Raw genomic sequence first — 17,972 nt, 5'->3', positions numbered from 1 at the left:
CTTATTTAAAAATTTTATCCAAATGTACAAAATTATAAATCATATTTAAAGCTACTTTAGTAATAAATCAAATCATAATAAAATAGTCAATAATTATATAATTTTTTTAATAAGACAAATGATCAAACATAGATAAAAAGTCAACGGCGTAAAAAATCAGAGTAATTATGTTATTATAATATCTGACGAAGAAACATACCGCCTTCAACAGAAAACGACAAATCCTGTCGAAAATACCGAACTTTAGCATAATGGACTATTATGGGTTTATATCTACATCAATTTGTTTTAGGTTAATAAGATCAGGTAAGATAACATTTCTCTATTCAGACAGCAATATATGTAAGACATAGTTTACGTCAGCATCTTAACACGTGGCCGAGCAGAGAAAGTGAATAGAAGAGTGGTCACAACAATAAGGGAAGAGCAGTTTCCGAGGAGAGGAGAAAAAGTATAAGAATATTTTACTGATGTGTATGGGTCCAGGTCCAGGGTATCAATACTCGATGGATATTTATATATATTGTTGTGTTTTTAATTTAATTTTTTTAATTAATATAGGATTTTCTAACACGTTAGAGCGAAAGTTGTGAGTCATTTTCCTATTATAGTAGAATAAGGTTGATCTAGTCTAAAACAACTTATTAAAACATTTCGGAAAATACATTTATCTAAAGCTACAGATTGTCTGATAATTCGTCTACTAGCCTTAACAGCTTCAACTTCTCCGAAATATCTTCAGATCATTTGTTCAAGGATCCCTTTTCTTCCTCGTTCTATAACCATCGATGTTTTGACATAAAGACATATTGATTCTTTTATAAATTAAACTTCTTTACATTTAATCAATTGTATAGATATAATATCAACATTTCACAAAATAGATATACCATTAAAATGTATTTATATTGTATTTATTGAAACTAAATTAATGCTTCCTATGTTGCTACATCCTTTTAAAAAATATCAAAATATATCATAAATATAAAATATAAAATGGAGCGAGTAACATGCAAAGGAGACTTCACTTAAAACGATTTTGAAAGCAAAATCATTTCGTGGAAATCCACAATCTAAATTGAGGAAACGGTTGGTGGAACAAGTGAATTGTTTCTGCCACCTTTTCGAATAATTCTACCGTTTTTGCTATATCCATCTAATGTTAATTATAGCTCAAAAAATTATAATGCTAATTAAAAACAGTCATAGGTAGGTAGGGAATCCGGAATTTCCTATTGGCATAAACCGTAGACGATCGCTTTGCAGCTACATCCCTGATGGCCGGTTGGAGAGTGGAGACTGGCACTGACGCTTGGCGTGGATATTTCGGCTGAGCGTTCTGCCATGTGTCGGTCTGTTTGTGACTGTGGATGTCAACGAATTCTTCCGGCCACCTGGATCGGTTTTTGTGATTGATCGATAGTGTTTAAGTTCACACGTTCTACATGGAGCTAGCGTGAGCATTTTCAGATCCAGGCACGTACTATCTCCCTAGCGTTGTCCTATAATTCCACAGTTTAGTAGCACACACTCACATGTGGTAATCACTCCGTAATGAGCCTTTTTTAAGTACAAAGGCAAACACCAGAAGGTGCATGGCCCCAGGCGCGCATTCACAGCAGCAACACGGGATCGTACGACCACAGAGTCCACGTCCTGACGGACCGAGCTTAAAAACCAAATGATATATTTATAAATAAATAATAGTTTTAAAATAAAACATTTGTTATGTCTTATTTACTATATAAAAGACAATAATAAAAAATAGTTTCAGATAAAAAACATAAAATCAACTCTAGGTTTAAAAAATTAAATTTTAACTTATAAACATTAATATAATTATAAATGAAAAGACGAGACGGTAGTCAGCCGCAAGAGTGAAGTGAAAAGGAGCGGCAGGAGCAGCAAGCAATCTATGGCTAGCTCCATGGAAATAAAAAGAAGTGTTCCCAAAGGGGACGACGCGAGCAGGGAAGCGTAAAGACAAGTCCCGAGAGATTACGAGGTTGGGGTTTAGTGGCCATGTGAAGCCGTAATCGGCTGCACTTTGTTTAAAACTCCGGTCGCTTTCTAGGCTTTTTTTAGTGTGGAGAGCACGCACGGGAAGCTGCTTTGACCCAAAAGCTCGTCTTTGACCGGGCAAGGGCAGGACTGTCAGTTCACATTTCAAAGATGATTGTGTGCGTGCGTGCGTGATCTTCTGAATCCCTGATTCTGCTCGGGGAGAGAGTGAAGCTTAATCATTGCGATAAGGTTTTGGATAAATTAGCGTGTGTTTCTAGTCTCCGGGGTGTACAGTGTAGCGGTAGACGTTTAGATAGTAGACTATATTAGAATATTTTAAAGAGACAATAGAAGAGAGATGACAGTGAGCTATTAATTTATAGCTAGCTATAACACGGTTTCTAAGAGCAAAGTTCAATAGTATAGCTAACTACTCGCTCTAATTTATCTATCGCCAATGAATACAATAGTTAGTTACAAAACATTAATGTATGGTCTCACATGTCATATACACATTTTGTCTTAGAGCTCGTATACAGGTGGCTACAAATTAGTAGCTCACCTCTCTTCTCTCTCCCCTCTTATCTCTTTAAAATATGCTTATAGCTTGCTATTGTACCTGCTCTAAGACGCAGTGTGTATAACATATGAAACCATGTATTAATGTTTTATAGGTAACTATCTTATGAATTAACTATCATAGTTAACTATACTATTGAACAAAATCTCAGTTCATCGAAGATTTTGGAGATCTTTAGTGACTAAAACCCGTTAGTTTTACTCTTGTCTTTTTCTTTTCGCTTATTTATTATTTTAAAATTTTTATTATAATTTATTTTTATTTTTTATTTTTCTGTCACTAAAATACATATAGAAAATCTATCTACGGTTATATTTTGATAATAAGTTGAGCTTATACTTAATTTTAGGACCGAACCTCATGTAGGACTTCGTCATCAGTTTAAGTGTAACCGTAGAGTAATCTATTGGCTATAGGCTCATTTAGAAACTAGCATGTATAATAAATAAACTATAAGATATGCTCAATTATTTTTCTCATATCCCTTTATCTCACTTGTACATTTAAATTATATATTTTGTAACATGCAAGAGCTATTTTTTACATAAGAGTCAACACTACTTATTTTTCACTCTGTTCCATACGTTCTTATAGTTAATTTATAATCAACTATTCCCTCACTTCCAAAATAAATGCATCTCTCTAACTCAGTTACGAATATAAGATGCTGACATTTCTTCTTGTTTATCCGCCTCATCTGGGATTGAATCGGTCAGAATTCAGAACGCAACTGGTATACGTTTAGGATAAAACCTGACCCAAAAAGGATCAATCGATTTTAAATTGTTGGGGCTAATGGATCGATTAGGTGATGGGCCAGCGGCCCCAGCGCTACAGCAGATCTGGCGATGGTGCGTATAGGTCGGGCTGCTGGGCCCCGTCTCCATAGCCAGCCCAACGCGGCGGCACGACGAACTTGCAGGGCCAAACCATGGCGACGCTACCGATCCATGTCCAGATGATGAGCCCTCCAGTCGATATTCTCAGCTGCTCAGCTTAAGAGTGTCCACTAGTGAAAGGGCCGTGCAGGAAAAAAATAATAATTTGAGTAAAAATTTCATATAAACTTGGTCAGTGCATGAGCACTAGGTTATTCAAACATCGGCCCGGGTCTAGAAAAAGCCTACCAAAAATTCTCAGACCCGAGCCAGACAATTAAAAAAAACTTAGATTCGGCCTAACCCCTCGGTTTTCTAAGGCTAGACTAGACTTTATCAGGTTTTTCGAGCTCTCTCAAACTTTTCATAAATTTCGAATTTTTTTTGTCATGCTTTCGAGCTTCGATATCTAGGCCGAAGCCTAGTGTAGTACATGGTCTAGTCAGGCTAGGTTAGGCCTAAGTTGAACATGCTTAGAGCAATGCTAATAATATAATCAACAGGCTGGCTATAAGACTACTTATAGTCTTCTTATAGCTCACTAATATAATGGTTAGCTTTTTCATCTTTAATGCAGGACCCACATGTCTCTCACGTGGTATCTTGGTTCTTATGCCTAAGCTGGCTATAAGCTTATAGCCAGTTTCTCCTCTCTTTTCCACATCAGCATTTAGCTGGCTTATAGCCTGCTATTATACCTGCTCTTAAGAGCACCACAAGCAGGGATCCGATCCAACACACCCATTGTGACTTTAGCCTGAGAAGAATTAGCGGTGGATCTAGGAATTTTTTTTAGTTTTTAGTTCAGATTGATGACGGTCTCAAACTGTATGTATTTCACTTGCACCATCACTTACATAGTATAGTATCATGTCCATTACTAAAGGACCATGAACCCGGGTAGAGACCCGTGATGACCGAGCCTCGAATCTATCCCTGGGAGAATGTTAATCAGGTTCGATAAAAGGAAAATAAAGTATGAATTTACTCCCTCAGTTTTATGGTGCATGATGTTTTAGTCATGACTAGAGTTATTTTTGGATCAATGGATATATTTTATATATGTGTGTCCAAACTCATCAACATCAATATCAATATAGAGAGGACCAATATATTTTATAACGTGAAATAAAGGTAATATATATTCCGATCACGTGGAGGGGTAGGACCAATACATTTTCTGGTGTTGGAAGATGTTGCACTCTAGAGGTTGAGTGCTCCAGCAAGTGAAATCCTAGTCCCAAAAAAGCCCATCTTCTCTTGGACACAATTCACCTCCTATGGAAACGCATGTGACGCCACAACAGCCGAACCGAGTTGGCTCTAGTGGATCCATGTAAAATGATTGTGTTGTGTCGAGGCATGGGATGAAGCAACCTTATTTGCCTCTCTTGCATGGCGCATGGATGGGTATGGGGTCTTCCAATGGCCACAGCGGCGAATCTAGCCAGTGAGATTATGTGGGTCTAAACAAATTAGTCAGAGTTTTAGCCCATTCCTTCTATTGATCATCTTTGTCATGAAATTTTAGGAGGAGTCTTCATGGGAGGCTCTATAGCTTTAACAGGGGTAGCGGGAATTTGAGCCGCCGCCGCTTCCATGTTAAATCCGCCCCTGAATAGCCGCATGTGCCTTCTGTTACCTTTATAAGAAGAAGGTAGATATAAGTAAAGCGAGCTAAATCATTAGCGCGTGATTGGTTGAATATTAACTATGTAAATTTAAAAAAATATTATTATCTTTGCTGCTAAAAAGAGAGTCATCCGTCCACCCCACCCTATATCACATATGTTTTATAAAAATCAGAAAATAATTAAGTCTTTACTTTTTACATGTCTGTATCGTCTATCATTAATTATATATACATATCATTAATTATATATACATAGAACTACCATAGACATATTCTTCTGGAGTTTTGAAAACATCCTCATGAAAGTCAAGAAATGTTTTCGTCACGGTTTCAGATGGACAAACGTATATATGCCGATGGGCATACCAACAATAACATATATACGTGATGGGTGGAACCGAAAAAATTTAAAAAGTAGGCTAACCTAACGTAGTATTAACTGATTTTAAAATTTATATGATAATTTTATATAATTTTAAAGAGATTATGAACATATGTCTAGGGCTCCCGTCGTAGCTGCGTGCCCCAGGCCTGGGTCCACCCATCATACGTCGGCATTAGCGCAGGAATCTGCTGGGTATATCGGTGTATCACCACGCTACAGTTCCGCGCGCGTTACACGAGAGTGGGATAGACGTTCACACATGGCCTGACCTGTTATTTGAGGGGTACGTGCTAACGTGCAAGTAGAGACTACTTTCACTGCTCTTCCCCCATCTTTATCGTTGTAGTTATGACAATGAGTATAGACGTTGACGTGGTTCTTCATCCCATCCTTTTCTTTTACTTATAAATTTTTTTAATCTTAAGTCTGAATTTGATTTTAAGATTTTTGCACCAAAGTTTATTTTTTACCTTTTGTTTTTAGATTGTTAAAAATAAATACATAAAATTTTATTCACAAATTATTTTTTATTTGTAAATATGACATCCATTCTAGAATGTGTCTGGCCCTTGTTATCTAATGGTTTATCTGTAGATAAAAATAATTTATAAATAAAAATTTTATATACATGTTTTTAGTAATCTAAACTTTGAAGAAAATTTTATATAATAGAACGAAGCTAGGGTTTATCGTTCAAATGGGCCAAATGACCAGTAACCTTTGTATCAGTGAATAACGGGCAATGCCCCAAGATTTTCTTTCTTTCTTTTCATTATTTTGTGACACCGTAGGTTTTCCGCAGCTAAAGTTTCTCTACTGCCCTCGTTCCCGAATAATCCAGGCCCCAACCCCGAAATCCCTAGGGAGGAATTTTAGCCCGGCGGAGATTTTGCCAAGGCTAATTAAGACCAGCGAGGTGTAAGTGGGCAAGTCCACGAATCGACTTATAGGCCAATTCTACGCACTTAATTGGCCTATAAGCGGGTTGACGGATCGGCTCACTTACACCCTTAGCGAGAGACCCGCCTCAATCTGGAATTTCGCCAAACCTAACACAGGGGACAATTTAGCGTCTTGCTACCCATACGTCTCTCGCCCAGGTCGTCCTAGGCTTACACGGGGGCTGTAGTTTTTTAGACCAACGGCATGCCTGCTAGTATGAAGGATCCCTTGAAGTTGAAGTGTCCATGATGGTCTCTTACCCAGGACTATCTGATAAGATTTTCTTCCATGATTCTTAGGCTCCGTTCGGTAGGAAGGAAGGGGATTTGTTATCCGGCGCGGAAAATATAGTGATAGATTAGTATATGATTAATTAATTATTAATTTGTGGGTATACCCTGTTTGAGCTCGGTATCCCGAAACCACCCACGATCGTCCAGGATTTTGATCGTGCACAGATTGATAAACAGAACGGCTTCAATTACAATACCGGTATAATTTACATGAAATAACATACAAGAGACAACCACAACAGCTTTTAGGGCCAAACGGCCAAACTCACACAACAGACTAACCTACAAGCAAAAGAACCAAACACAAAACCCAACTAAACATCACAGGAACGCCTGAGAGCAGGCCGACCTAAAAGAACTCCTCGCCACAAAAGAACTCTTCACCTTCTGATGCTTCTTTGGCGAAGAACTGCTCCTCTGAACCACATTATATGCAAGGGGGTGAGTACTGACGTACCCAGCAAACCACAAACCAAGAATACAAATAGAATACATGCAAGTAGTACAAGGATATAGGGTTTATCAAGATTGGTTGATAACAAGCCTATTATAAATAATTTTTCCCTATTTTCATAAAACAGTTTATTTGCAAACATTTATAAATCAAAGGTTTAAAAGGTAGCAATATAAACCACCATCATTCTTATCTGATTCCAATCCAGATTTTAATTATAAAAACTACTCATACCATAAGAAATAGGAATCACCCAATGACACATCTCCATTAACCAGGAGCACGGCGTATTCGAATACGATACGACTCTGCAGCGTCTGCCCAGCGTTACCCACACGATACCACGACTGGATCAGAGTCGAGATAACAGAACCGTTCATTAGTCCCACTTACTACTAGTACCGCCCAGTGGGATATCGTCCGTCCTAGCAGTCGGGCACTCGCTCGGCCACAAGCAAGGCATAGTAGGGTCGCTGCTTTCACGGGTGCCACTGTTGTGAGATCATGTCAACTTGGCCCGCGGCCCCTTCCACATGTCCACTCCTATATGCTCCTAGAGCCTCTAACAGTCGTTCGTATAGTGGGACCACGTACTAAGTTAAGTCCGATTACTCGGTCCTGTGGATGGGCGCAAACTATATCATTTTCCATGGCATAAGAGGGTTTTTATCCTTATATCCGGGGAAGCAACCAAATTAGCATAGCACATGCATAAAATAAACACAGTAATACATGTCATAATATCCAGAACAACAACCTTCACCCGGAATCACCTTCCATATCACTCAAGGCAAGTGATTTATATCAAAACAATATTTTATGTAGCTCGATAGCGTCATCATGTGACGACGGGCATAACCGATGTATGTGTATAGAAGTTTGGTGGTATTATCCACTACAATATTAATCTAATGAAGTGTGCAACCTATACCTAGGTTATCTGGGAACAGGGTATGGTAGTTTATGGTATTGACAATAATAGTAAATTAAGTACAGGGCAATAACTAATGTAAAATGATTATTTGAAAGTAATAATACGCCAAAATAACTTTGGAAATAAATAGTGCATAAAATAACTAAGTGGTTCTCTACTTAGGTTCTCAAGATGATCAAAGGATGGTTTCGTGGCTTGCCTTGCACAACGTGGTCTTCTAAAGCTTCAACGTAGCCTTCAGGGTCCACGTCAGCTCCTGCAGGGTCGTCGACGGCTTCGGGTTGATCTATCACGCACATACACGAATTAAAAACAAACCAAATAAGCCTATAAACAAAATCTATAAATAAACGAAATAAACAAATAAAGAAAGGACAAAACTGGAGCTGAAAGGGATAGATTAACGATTCAAAGGGGTGTGAAAGGCTTCAAATGGATTTTAGGAATTTTTGGATGAATAGTAACCCTAGGTATAATTTAGGGTTATGCCTTCGAAATTTTAGATGGCAACGAAACTATCGCCGATGAATTTGGAATGACTCAAAGAGTCGGATGATGGTTTCGGATTTTAAATCCGGGATTTGAAAGTCAAGGAATTATTTAAACTGGAGAAAGAATTATTTAAATTTGGAGAAAAGGATAATTTTTGGATTTATTTTGGATAGAAAAAGAAATTAGGATGGACTCCAAATATTTTATTTTTTATTTTTTTTATTTATTAATTTTTCTTTTCTTTTTCTTTTCTTTATTTATTTTTTTCCTCCTCTTTTTCTCTTTCCTCCTTCTTTCCACGTTCTGGCTTCTTTCTTTCTCGTTCACAGGGGAGGAGGCCAACAAGTGGACGGCGCCGGCGGCGGGAGGGGCCGGCTCCGGCCAAGGGGGGGGGCCGGATCCGCGACCTACGGGTCCGGGCGACCCCGTCCCATGGGCGGCGGTGGCCGGGAGGCGGCCGGCGGGCCTGGCGACGGTGACCCGCGGCAGGCGGTGGAAGCCGCCGCGGCGGCGGCACTCCGGCGATCTCCGGCTCGGACGCGGCGTCTAGGGAGGCTCAAGGGAAGGAGGCGGTGCTGGTGGTGCTGCTGGCCGGGCGCGGGGCGGCGCGGAACGACGCGGCACCGTGCAACCGGCGGCGACAGAACAGAGCAGTTGGGGCGGCAGCGACGCCGGCGAACTCCGGCGATGAATTCGCCGGGGAAGGAGAGGGGAAAGGGACATGAGGAGGTGGTGAACCCATTTTTCCCGTCAATTTTGTGGATGGGTAGCTGGGGTGATGAATTTGGAGGAGATGGTGGTGATGGCTGTACCGTGGTCGATTGTTCCACTGCGCCGACGATAGTAGCTCCGCTGGTTCTAGGGGGAAGGGGAAGGAGAAGTGAGGGGAGGCAAGGACTTGCTTCCACTGTGGGTGGTGGCTGGAGAAGAAAGACAGCGAGCAGAGGCGGTAGAAAGACGAGGCGGTGGGCGAGTGGATGACGACGAGGGAGAGGTGATGACTGGGTTGAGCTCTTGCTTCAGGTCGGTTCGAGGTGAAGTCGCATATGCGATGGCGACGCGTGGCGCTGGCATGATGAGCTGCATCGACGACAGCAGCTACGCAGCAAGGTCGGCACAACGGCGCCGACGTTGGCGCCCACAGTAAAAAAAAAGTGGGAGCGAGAGAGAGTTGGATGGGTGAAGGGATGAATGGCTGGACGGATGGATGGATTTGATTGGATGAATACACAAAATGGCGATTCGCGCGAGATCGATGACAAATCGGAACGAATGAACTCGGGAAATTATTGTTTGAGATGAATTTAGAAGATTTGCGATATTTGGATGAAATATAAATATCCGAGATTTGGATTCGGACTATTTTGAGCGAATGTGATATTGTTCTGAATTTTTTTTAAAATAATTTCGCAAAACTTTTACCCTGAGAAATCTAGTATGTTACATAATTATTAAAAAATATAAAATAGATTAATATGATTTTAAATAACTTTCCTATAAAAATTTTTCACAAAACATTCACCGTTTAGCAGCTTGGGAAGCGTGCGCATGAAAAAAAGAAAAAAAGGTTAGATAACTTACCTAGGGTGGTCGAACATGGCCTTAATATCTAACTAGTTTTAAGGTACTGTATATATCATTCACATTAACATTGAAATATACCTTCTCAATTATTTAAAACTGTTCTTATTTGGATTACACCAGCTAACAGCTGCATTAAACTCATGCTAAACGCCTGACGCGTATGTACTTTTCAATTACGTATGATAGGGGTTAGGATAAGATGGATATTGGAAACATCCACACGCGTATGTACTACCAAAATTGATAGGATAGGAGCAGGACAGAAATGGAGGTTGAATGCACCTATACATGCATGTCTTACCAAATTTTGTTATGATAGAACGACAAAACACGAGCACCCATCGTCCCATCCAAATAGTTAGTAGTACTTGCAGCTAGATTTAAATGCTATATCCATTTAATATATATATATATATTTTATTTACTAGTAATTAAGGTTGAGAAGAAAAAATATTATGTAGACTGTGAGGATATTTAATGATAAAACGGAAAGAACTTGGAGAGTTTCCTTTGGAACAAAGGAATTTTATGGGAATTTTGAAGGATTAGATTGCACTGGCAAAAAAATTCATATACAATCTTTTGGAACAAAATAATGCCCCCTCCAAATTCCTTTAAAATTCATTATAAATGTGTTAAAACATAGGAATTTTTGTCAACTTTTTTAAAAATTCCTTTGTATTTATCGATCTTCTAATTGCTATGTTTTTTATGTGCTCGATCCAAATAGTTATTCATGTAGTTTTGATGTGTTTCTCCAATCCATAAAATTTAGGTTAATAAAATACTTCAATCCTACATTTTTTCAATTACCGTATTTTGATAATTCCACAATCCAAAAGAGCCTTGGATATGAAGTAAATGGTGTGATAAGTAATATTATGAATAGTTTTAAACATGCTTATATTTTAGAATGGAGTAATTCATATATTTTAAAAAGAAGGAAGTAAGCTTTTACCGCAAAGACCCCGACCAACTGACACTCAAATCGCATCTCTCAAAGGGAAAAGAATGAAAGCTTTTACAGTACTTTCTACTGTCTACTGCTCAGTATATACAGGAGGTATAGTGAGGGGTTGTTTAGTTTGCAAAATTTTTTTAAAAAACATCACATCAATTTTTTTAACATACATTTGAAGTATTAAACGTAGTCTAATTATAAAACAAATGTCAGATTCCGTCTGAAAACCGCGAGACGAATCTTTTGAGTCTAATTAATCCATCATTAGCACATGTGGTTACTGTAGCACTTATGGCTAATCATGCACTAATTAGTCTTAAAAAATTCGTTTCGTGATTTCTTACATAACTGTGCAATTAGTTTTTTTATTTATCTATGTTTAATGTTTTATTTATATATCCAAATATTCAGTTCGTACTATGATGTGAGTGAACATGTGGCGGAACAGTGATGATTTGAACGGATCAGTGTTTTGTCTTGTACCGACTGTACATGTTAAGGATTGCGAATCAAACCGACCATTACCAACCACCATACGGGACAAATCCATTAGTCGTCGCATCATAATCGGGCTTGGTTAGGGATCGGGTCTATTTACTCTCAAGAACGAATTGTCCCCGAATATTGCCCTGGAGAATACGCAAGTGCTGAAGTGCCACCGCTCTGCAGTGCTAGCTGCTTGTCATCCAGCCGCCATGGAGGATCAGAGCCTGAAGCCCATCCGTTGCAAAGGTATGCTCTTCACTTACACAGATCATGCAGCACTAGGTAGCTCTTCGATCCGTCAATTCTTACACGAACGAGCTTCATTTATCACGCACATGTACTGATATTGTGGACGAGCATGCAGCGGCGGTTTGTAGAGCGTCCGGAAAGCCCCTCACCGTCGAGGAGATCGTCGTTGATCCTCCCAAAGACTACGAGATCCGCATCAGGATCATCTGCACCTCGCTGTGCCACACCGATGTCACCTTATGGCGCGTCAAGGTACGTAACGTTCGCATCTCATCAATCCATATTAGTGCAAACCACCTAATGGAGCTAATCGAGTATATTTTTCTTGTAATTCCATAGGAAGACCCTGCCAAGCCTTCGTTATTTCCAAGAATCCTGGGCCATGAGGCCTATGGGTATGCCCCCTGATGCTTTCCCCTTTTCATTGGCGATCATGAGTTCATGATGAACACCAGGAACGATTAAGAATGAGGATCTTTGGATGCCAATCCATACTGTTTTTTCTTTTTCGGTTTGGTTTTGTAGGGTGGTGGAGAGCGTGGGGAGGTACGTGCAGGGCTTCGGCGCGGGCGACGCCGTGGTGCCAACGTTCCTGGGGCAGTGCGACTCCTGCTCCAGCTGCGCGTCGGACTGGACCAACCAGTGCACCGCCGTGCCGTTAACCATGGGCCCCGGCATGCGGCGCGACGGCACCACCAGGTTCTGGGACAGCCAGGGGGCGCCCCTCAACGACATGATCGCCGTGTCCAGCTTCAGCCAGTACACCGTCGTCGACGTCAACCAGGTCGTCAAGGTCGACCCCGCCGTGCCGCCCAAACTCGCCTGCCTCCTCAGCTGCGGCGGCGGCACCGGTACTAGAATTACTTCTAACGAATTGGGAGACCTGAAATGCCACTATTAGTCTGAAACTCTGAAGCGTTACTTCACTGGATGTTGTTCAGGGGTAGGAGCAGCATGGAGGTTGGCCAAGGTGCAACCTGGTTCATCAGTGGCTGTCTTCGGACTGGGATCCGTCGGACTAGCGGTAATTGCTTAGCCTAATTTTTTTTTTTAGAAAGGAAGGCAGGAGCACTGCCTGTTCAATTAGGAGCAGAAAAGGGGTACAACAGAGTTATTAAAGTCCAACGAGAACCTTTCCCGCTTACACACCCTTACAGATGTTTAAAGGAAAATCTCTCAGTAGAATCTGGCAAACGCCAGTGCTCTCTCTTTCTAAGGGTCTTTGGATGATTTGCCATCCTTTCGGATGGCGTATTTTCAAATGCCACTTTCTTCGTGAACTTTAATTATTTATCATTCGTTCTATAGGTTTTGTTGATTCAGTGTCACATTTATCTAGTTTTATAAGATTATAGCTATATAGGATCTCTTATCTTGATAATAATTATTTTTTAATTGTTAATTTGAATTTAAAATTTTATAATTATATTTTTACATGGAAACCATTTACCTACTTGTTCATAAACTCTTTTCTACATAATATTTAATTTATAATTTAAATTTCAGATACTTCTAAATTATATTTATATATTGAAAATTATTACAAATAAAACCATTGATATTAAAATTGATATTGAGGAAAGAGTCCATCTATAAATATAATTTAAATATAATTTGTAAACAACTAAAATTTCAGTGAATCGGATTAGAAATACAATTTAAGATTAAAAAATAAAAAAGGGTCCATGTGTAAATTAAGAGAAAAGGTCAATATATAAATATAATTTAGAAGTATCTAGAATTTAAATTATAAATTAAATATTATGTAGAAAAGACTTTATGAACAAGTATAATTTAGAATATAGGTAATGAGTTCCATGTAAAAACATAATTTAGAAAATTTAAAATTCGAATTAACAATTAAAAAATAATTATTATCAAGATAAACAATCTTGTATATCTATAATCCTACAAAACTAGACAAAAGTGATATTGAATCGACAAAACCTATAAAACCGATGGTAAATAGTTAAAGTTCACGAAGAAAGTGATATTTAGAAATGTGCCTTCCGGGAGAATGGCCAATCGTCCAAAGTCCCTCTTTCTAAAGATCCCACGCTTTGTGTGCTATGTCACTTGGCCTCACGTCGAAGTCGTGGTTGAAAATTCTGTTATTTCTTTCCAGCCAAATTGGCCAAGTTGTGTAGACAAATAGGCCATCGAAGCGTCTTCTATCCTCCTTTTTTCAATTTTCCCCGACATGCCTTTCACCATTGTAGATAGTCGTCGTCCGTTTGCGGCGGGAGTTGTATGGATTGCTTCGCCTGATACACACGAGTATACGGCCACTGACTGAAGTAGTAAAATCACAGTTATTTTACATGTTTTTTCCCAGGTGGTACAAGGGGCGAAAATGTGTGGAGCATCAAAGATCATCGGTGTTGATCTGAATCCTGATAAAGAGGAAGTTGGCAAGTCCAGATTGTTTTCCAACGCATAGCTCGTCCTGAAGTGAAATCGTGTCTCGAAACTGAAGAGCCTCTTCGTTTTGCAGGAAAATCGTTCGGTGTGACTGATTTCGTCAATCCATCGCAACTCGGCGAAAAGTCCGTCAGTGAGGTGAGGAAATCGTCTTACTTGCGGCACTTGTCAGTATGAGTTGGCATGTTGCTAATCCTGTTCTATCATGTCTAGGTGATCAATGCGATGACAGACGGCGGCGCAGAATACTGCTTCGAGTGCATCGGCATCTCGTCGGTGATGACCGAGGCAGTCAGAAGCACTAAATCGGTTCTGATCTCACCATACTGATTCAGTGATTCGTGCATACACCATGATTTTGATCAATCCAGAGGCGAGAATAATCGTGTGTCCGCTGCAGGGAAAGGGCAAGACGATCATTCTGGGGCTCGAGCAGGACGGCCAGCCGCTGTGCCTGCCGTCGTTTGAGTTTCTGTTCGGCAAGTGCGTCATGGGATCGCTCTTCGGTGGGATCAAACCCAAGACTGACATCCCAATCCTCGCCAAGAAATGCATGAACAAGGTAAGTTCAATCTGTGGTTTCAGTTTCAGAACAAACTATTGTCTAGAAAAGTTTCAGATGAAGCTACCCTGTTCCTAACTGAACTGTTTGTGCTTTGTTTGTGTTCAAATACAGGAGCTGGAACTGGAGAAGCTTGTCACTCATGAAGTAGACCTGCAGGAGATAAACACAGCCTTCGACCTGCTCCTGCAGGGGAAGAGCCTGAGGTGCATAATTTGGATGGACAAGTGATGATGGCCGGAGAATTTGGAGTGATGGGACCAATAAGTTTGCTGTTTGTTCCCCGGGTGTTACTGAAAAAAGGAATAACAAGTCATCAATCATCATTAATGACTTCTGTACACTTAATTTTTCATGGGAGGTTTATTTACATTCCAAAAAGAAGTTATTCGAGAATGTCGTTCGCAGATTTCTGTGTAAACTGGATTAGTCCACTCTTGTTTCTCAAACTGAAAAGTGAGGTGACTCTGACTCTGACTCTCCGGTTTTTAAAGCTGTCTTAATCCTGAGAGTTGGGGCAGTAATAGTATGGACCTTGGATGATATCAAGTTGATCTCCAGGGTCATGGACCCGAATAAATCAGCATAAATCCGGCCCACAAATTTCTTATATCAACTTAATCTCCATTTGTTACCATCAAAACTAGCACTGGGAATACCTTTACTGGTTGTGATGTTGCCATGACAGGAGAAGTCGGCCCCGACGAATCACAGCTCCACTTAATCTACTGAAGGTTTTCTCAGCTCATAAACTGAATTGTAGTGAAAAGGCATGTGGTATAATGTTTGTAGTGACTTGAGTAGCACTCCAAAATCCTGAATTCAAATATCAATATGAGCAAATTTCAGATTAAGATGTTTGTGTGGCTATGGTCTCAATTTAAAAATGTATTTATATGGTTGGATGTAGATGTAAACATCAGGTAAAAGTTTCTGGTAAATTGAACACGTGCATATCGTTCATGCTAAAAACAATTACCACATGATTAAGTTCTCCATACTTAAAAAAAGCAACTCAAGTCTACCCTTTGTTATGGAGGGATCCTACTTGCCTTCAATGAGATATAGCACAACGATTAGGAAAATTAGGAAAATCAACTAAAGGGGAAACTATATTAGTTGAAGGCACCCATCAAGAGATTCTTTAATGTTATTTCTCTAGAATACTTGTCCCTCAGCCAATAAGTCACCATGCCTTAGATTGTCAACAGAGATGTCATCATGAGTGACAATGCAGTCCTTCCGCCAATACTTCAAAGGCCGTGTTCGGGGTGAGGGGCACAAAGGTTAGTTATCTGATACGAATGACGTGAAAAACGTAGTAATAGATTAGTAGATGATTAATTAATTAATAGTTATAAAAATTATAAAATAGATTAACATGATTTTTTAAAGTAATTTTTCTATAGAAAAATTTATAAAAATACACCTTTTAGCAGCTTGGAAAGCGTGCGTACGAAAAACAAAGGAATATGAGGTTAGAGCATCCCTAGCAGTACATCTATCTCATTTTTCATCTTGAAAATAAAGGATGAAAGGTAAAAAATTAAGCTTCAGCAGAACATCGATAGCGTTCTCTATTTTTGGATGTAATACATATTAGGAGAGAGAAACTCCATATTTGGATGTTCTCTCTTCGTCCTCCAAAAAGATATGAGGATGTCATATATGGATGATTTGCTGAACTACAAAGAGATATGAAGGATACAATGGTTTTTGATGATAATCTAAATGAAGATATGAATGACCAAATTTAGATGAGCTGTTGTGAATGCTCTTAGAAAGGAGAGCCGACCATGACCTAAGAAATTATCCTACTCTACAGTAGCTCTCCAACCAACATGGTAGGTGTGCATATTCTCCACAATAGTACTCTAAGATCTTAAATTCAAATATCTATAGGAACAAATTTTAGATTATGTTGTTTGAGTGTCTATGTTCTTAATTTAAAAATATTGTATATATCCAGTTGAATATTGATTGATATGTAAACATCAGGTAAAAGTTCCTGGTAAATTCAACACTTGCATATCGTTCATGCTAAAAAATTACCACATGATTAAGTTCTCCATACTTCAAAAAAAGCACCTCAAGTGTCCTTTGTTATAGAGGGATCCAACTTACCTTCAATGAGATATAGCACAATGATTAGTCAAATTAGCAAAATCAACTAAAGGGGAACTATATCAGTTGAAGGCACCCATTAAGAGGTTATTTCTCTAGAATACTTCTCCCTCAACTTAGCCAATAAGTCAGCATCCCTTAGATTTTCAACGAAGATGTCATCATGACTTCATGAGTGACAATACAATCTTTTTGCCAATACTTCTAAGGGCATGAACAATGCAAAGGAGCTCTATCAAGGATCCTCAGATCCAACTAGGATGAAGCTACTCGATGTCTCACACAGTGTAAGTGGCTCTAGATGTGGCTACAAACTTGTATATCAATCTTTCGAATTTTATATTTTAATCTTTTTTATCTACTTATTGGTTCTAAACTTTATAATAAACCCCCTAGAATTCAGAAACTAGTATTAAAATACCACTTTTCTCTCTCCCTTTATTCCTCTCTTCCTCCTCTCCTCCCTCCGACAATCTCCCTCCCCCTCCCATCCCATGTCCACGACAGGTGAACGGCAGCTGGCAGGCGGACGACGGCGCGCTCCGGGCGGCGCGGCGCGGCGGACGGCGGCGTGTTCCAGCGGGCGCGGGCGGGCTAGGGTGGAAGAGGTCGGTCGCCGGCGGGCTTCGACTGCCTGGATCGACGCATCAGGATAGATCCGCGTTAGGACCTGGCAGATACAGAGTGGCTAGAACAAAACCTTCATCCTCGGCAGCACAGGGCAAGTTGCAGTGTTGCACACGAATTTTATTTTATTTTTTAAACATTTTTAATAAATAATTTTATTACTAAACCTTAGGAAAAAATATTTCCACCGTATGAACATTTTGGCTACTTCAATAACTCTGCGTGACAGCGTTGTTTTGCCACGTCAATATTGGTGGCGTGGCCAAAAGATTTATCCGGTAAAAATATTTTTTTCCCGAGATTTAGTAATAAAATTATTTATTAAAAAGATTTAAAAAATAAAAGAAAATTGGTGCACACATT

General features: G+C 39.6%; 1 protein-coding gene and 1 long non-coding RNA gene across 3 annotated transcripts; one reads left to right on the top strand and one right to left on the bottom strand.

The window, feature by feature from the left end:
- Window positions 1-11,738: 11,738 nt before the first annotated feature.
- Window positions 11,739-15,596, top strand: LOC102718720 (alcohol dehydrogenase-like 2). The gene is made up of 10 exons (XM_015834201.2): window positions 11,739-11,872; window positions 11,991-12,127; window positions 12,215-12,270; window positions 12,401-12,726; window positions 12,817-12,899; window positions 14,211-14,286; window positions 14,370-14,434; window positions 14,510-14,605; window positions 14,697-14,858; window positions 14,973-15,596. Exons 1-10 carry the CDS (start codon window positions 11,836-11,838, stop codon window positions 15,087-15,089), a joined length of 1,155 nt encoding a protein of 384 aa, XP_015689687.1. The 5' UTR covers window positions 11,739-11,835; the 3' UTR covers window positions 15,090-15,596.
- Window positions 15,587-17,699, bottom strand: LOC107303720. Of its 2 annotated transcripts, none has more exons than XR_001549743.1 (3): window positions 17,404-17,699; window positions 16,911-16,982; window positions 15,587-15,674 (listed from the first exon to the last, which is right to left on the bottom strand). It is a non-coding gene; the product is annotated as an uncharacterized LOC107303720 (long non-coding RNA). The 2 variants fall into 2 exon arrangements; XR_001549744.1 differs by lacking the exon at window positions 15,587-15,674 and adding an exon at window positions 16,092-16,153.
- Between the last annotated feature and the right edge of the window lie 273 nt (window positions 17,700-17,972).

The sequence above is a fragment of the Oryza brachyantha genome, chromosome 3 (genome assembly GCF_000231095.2).
Source record: "Oryza brachyantha chromosome 3, ObraRS2, whole genome shotgun sequence".
Classification (NCBI taxonomy): domain Eukaryota; kingdom Viridiplantae; phylum Streptophyta; class Magnoliopsida; order Poales; family Poaceae; genus Oryza; species Oryza brachyantha.
This window is presented reverse-complemented; position numbering and strand designations above follow the sequence as displayed.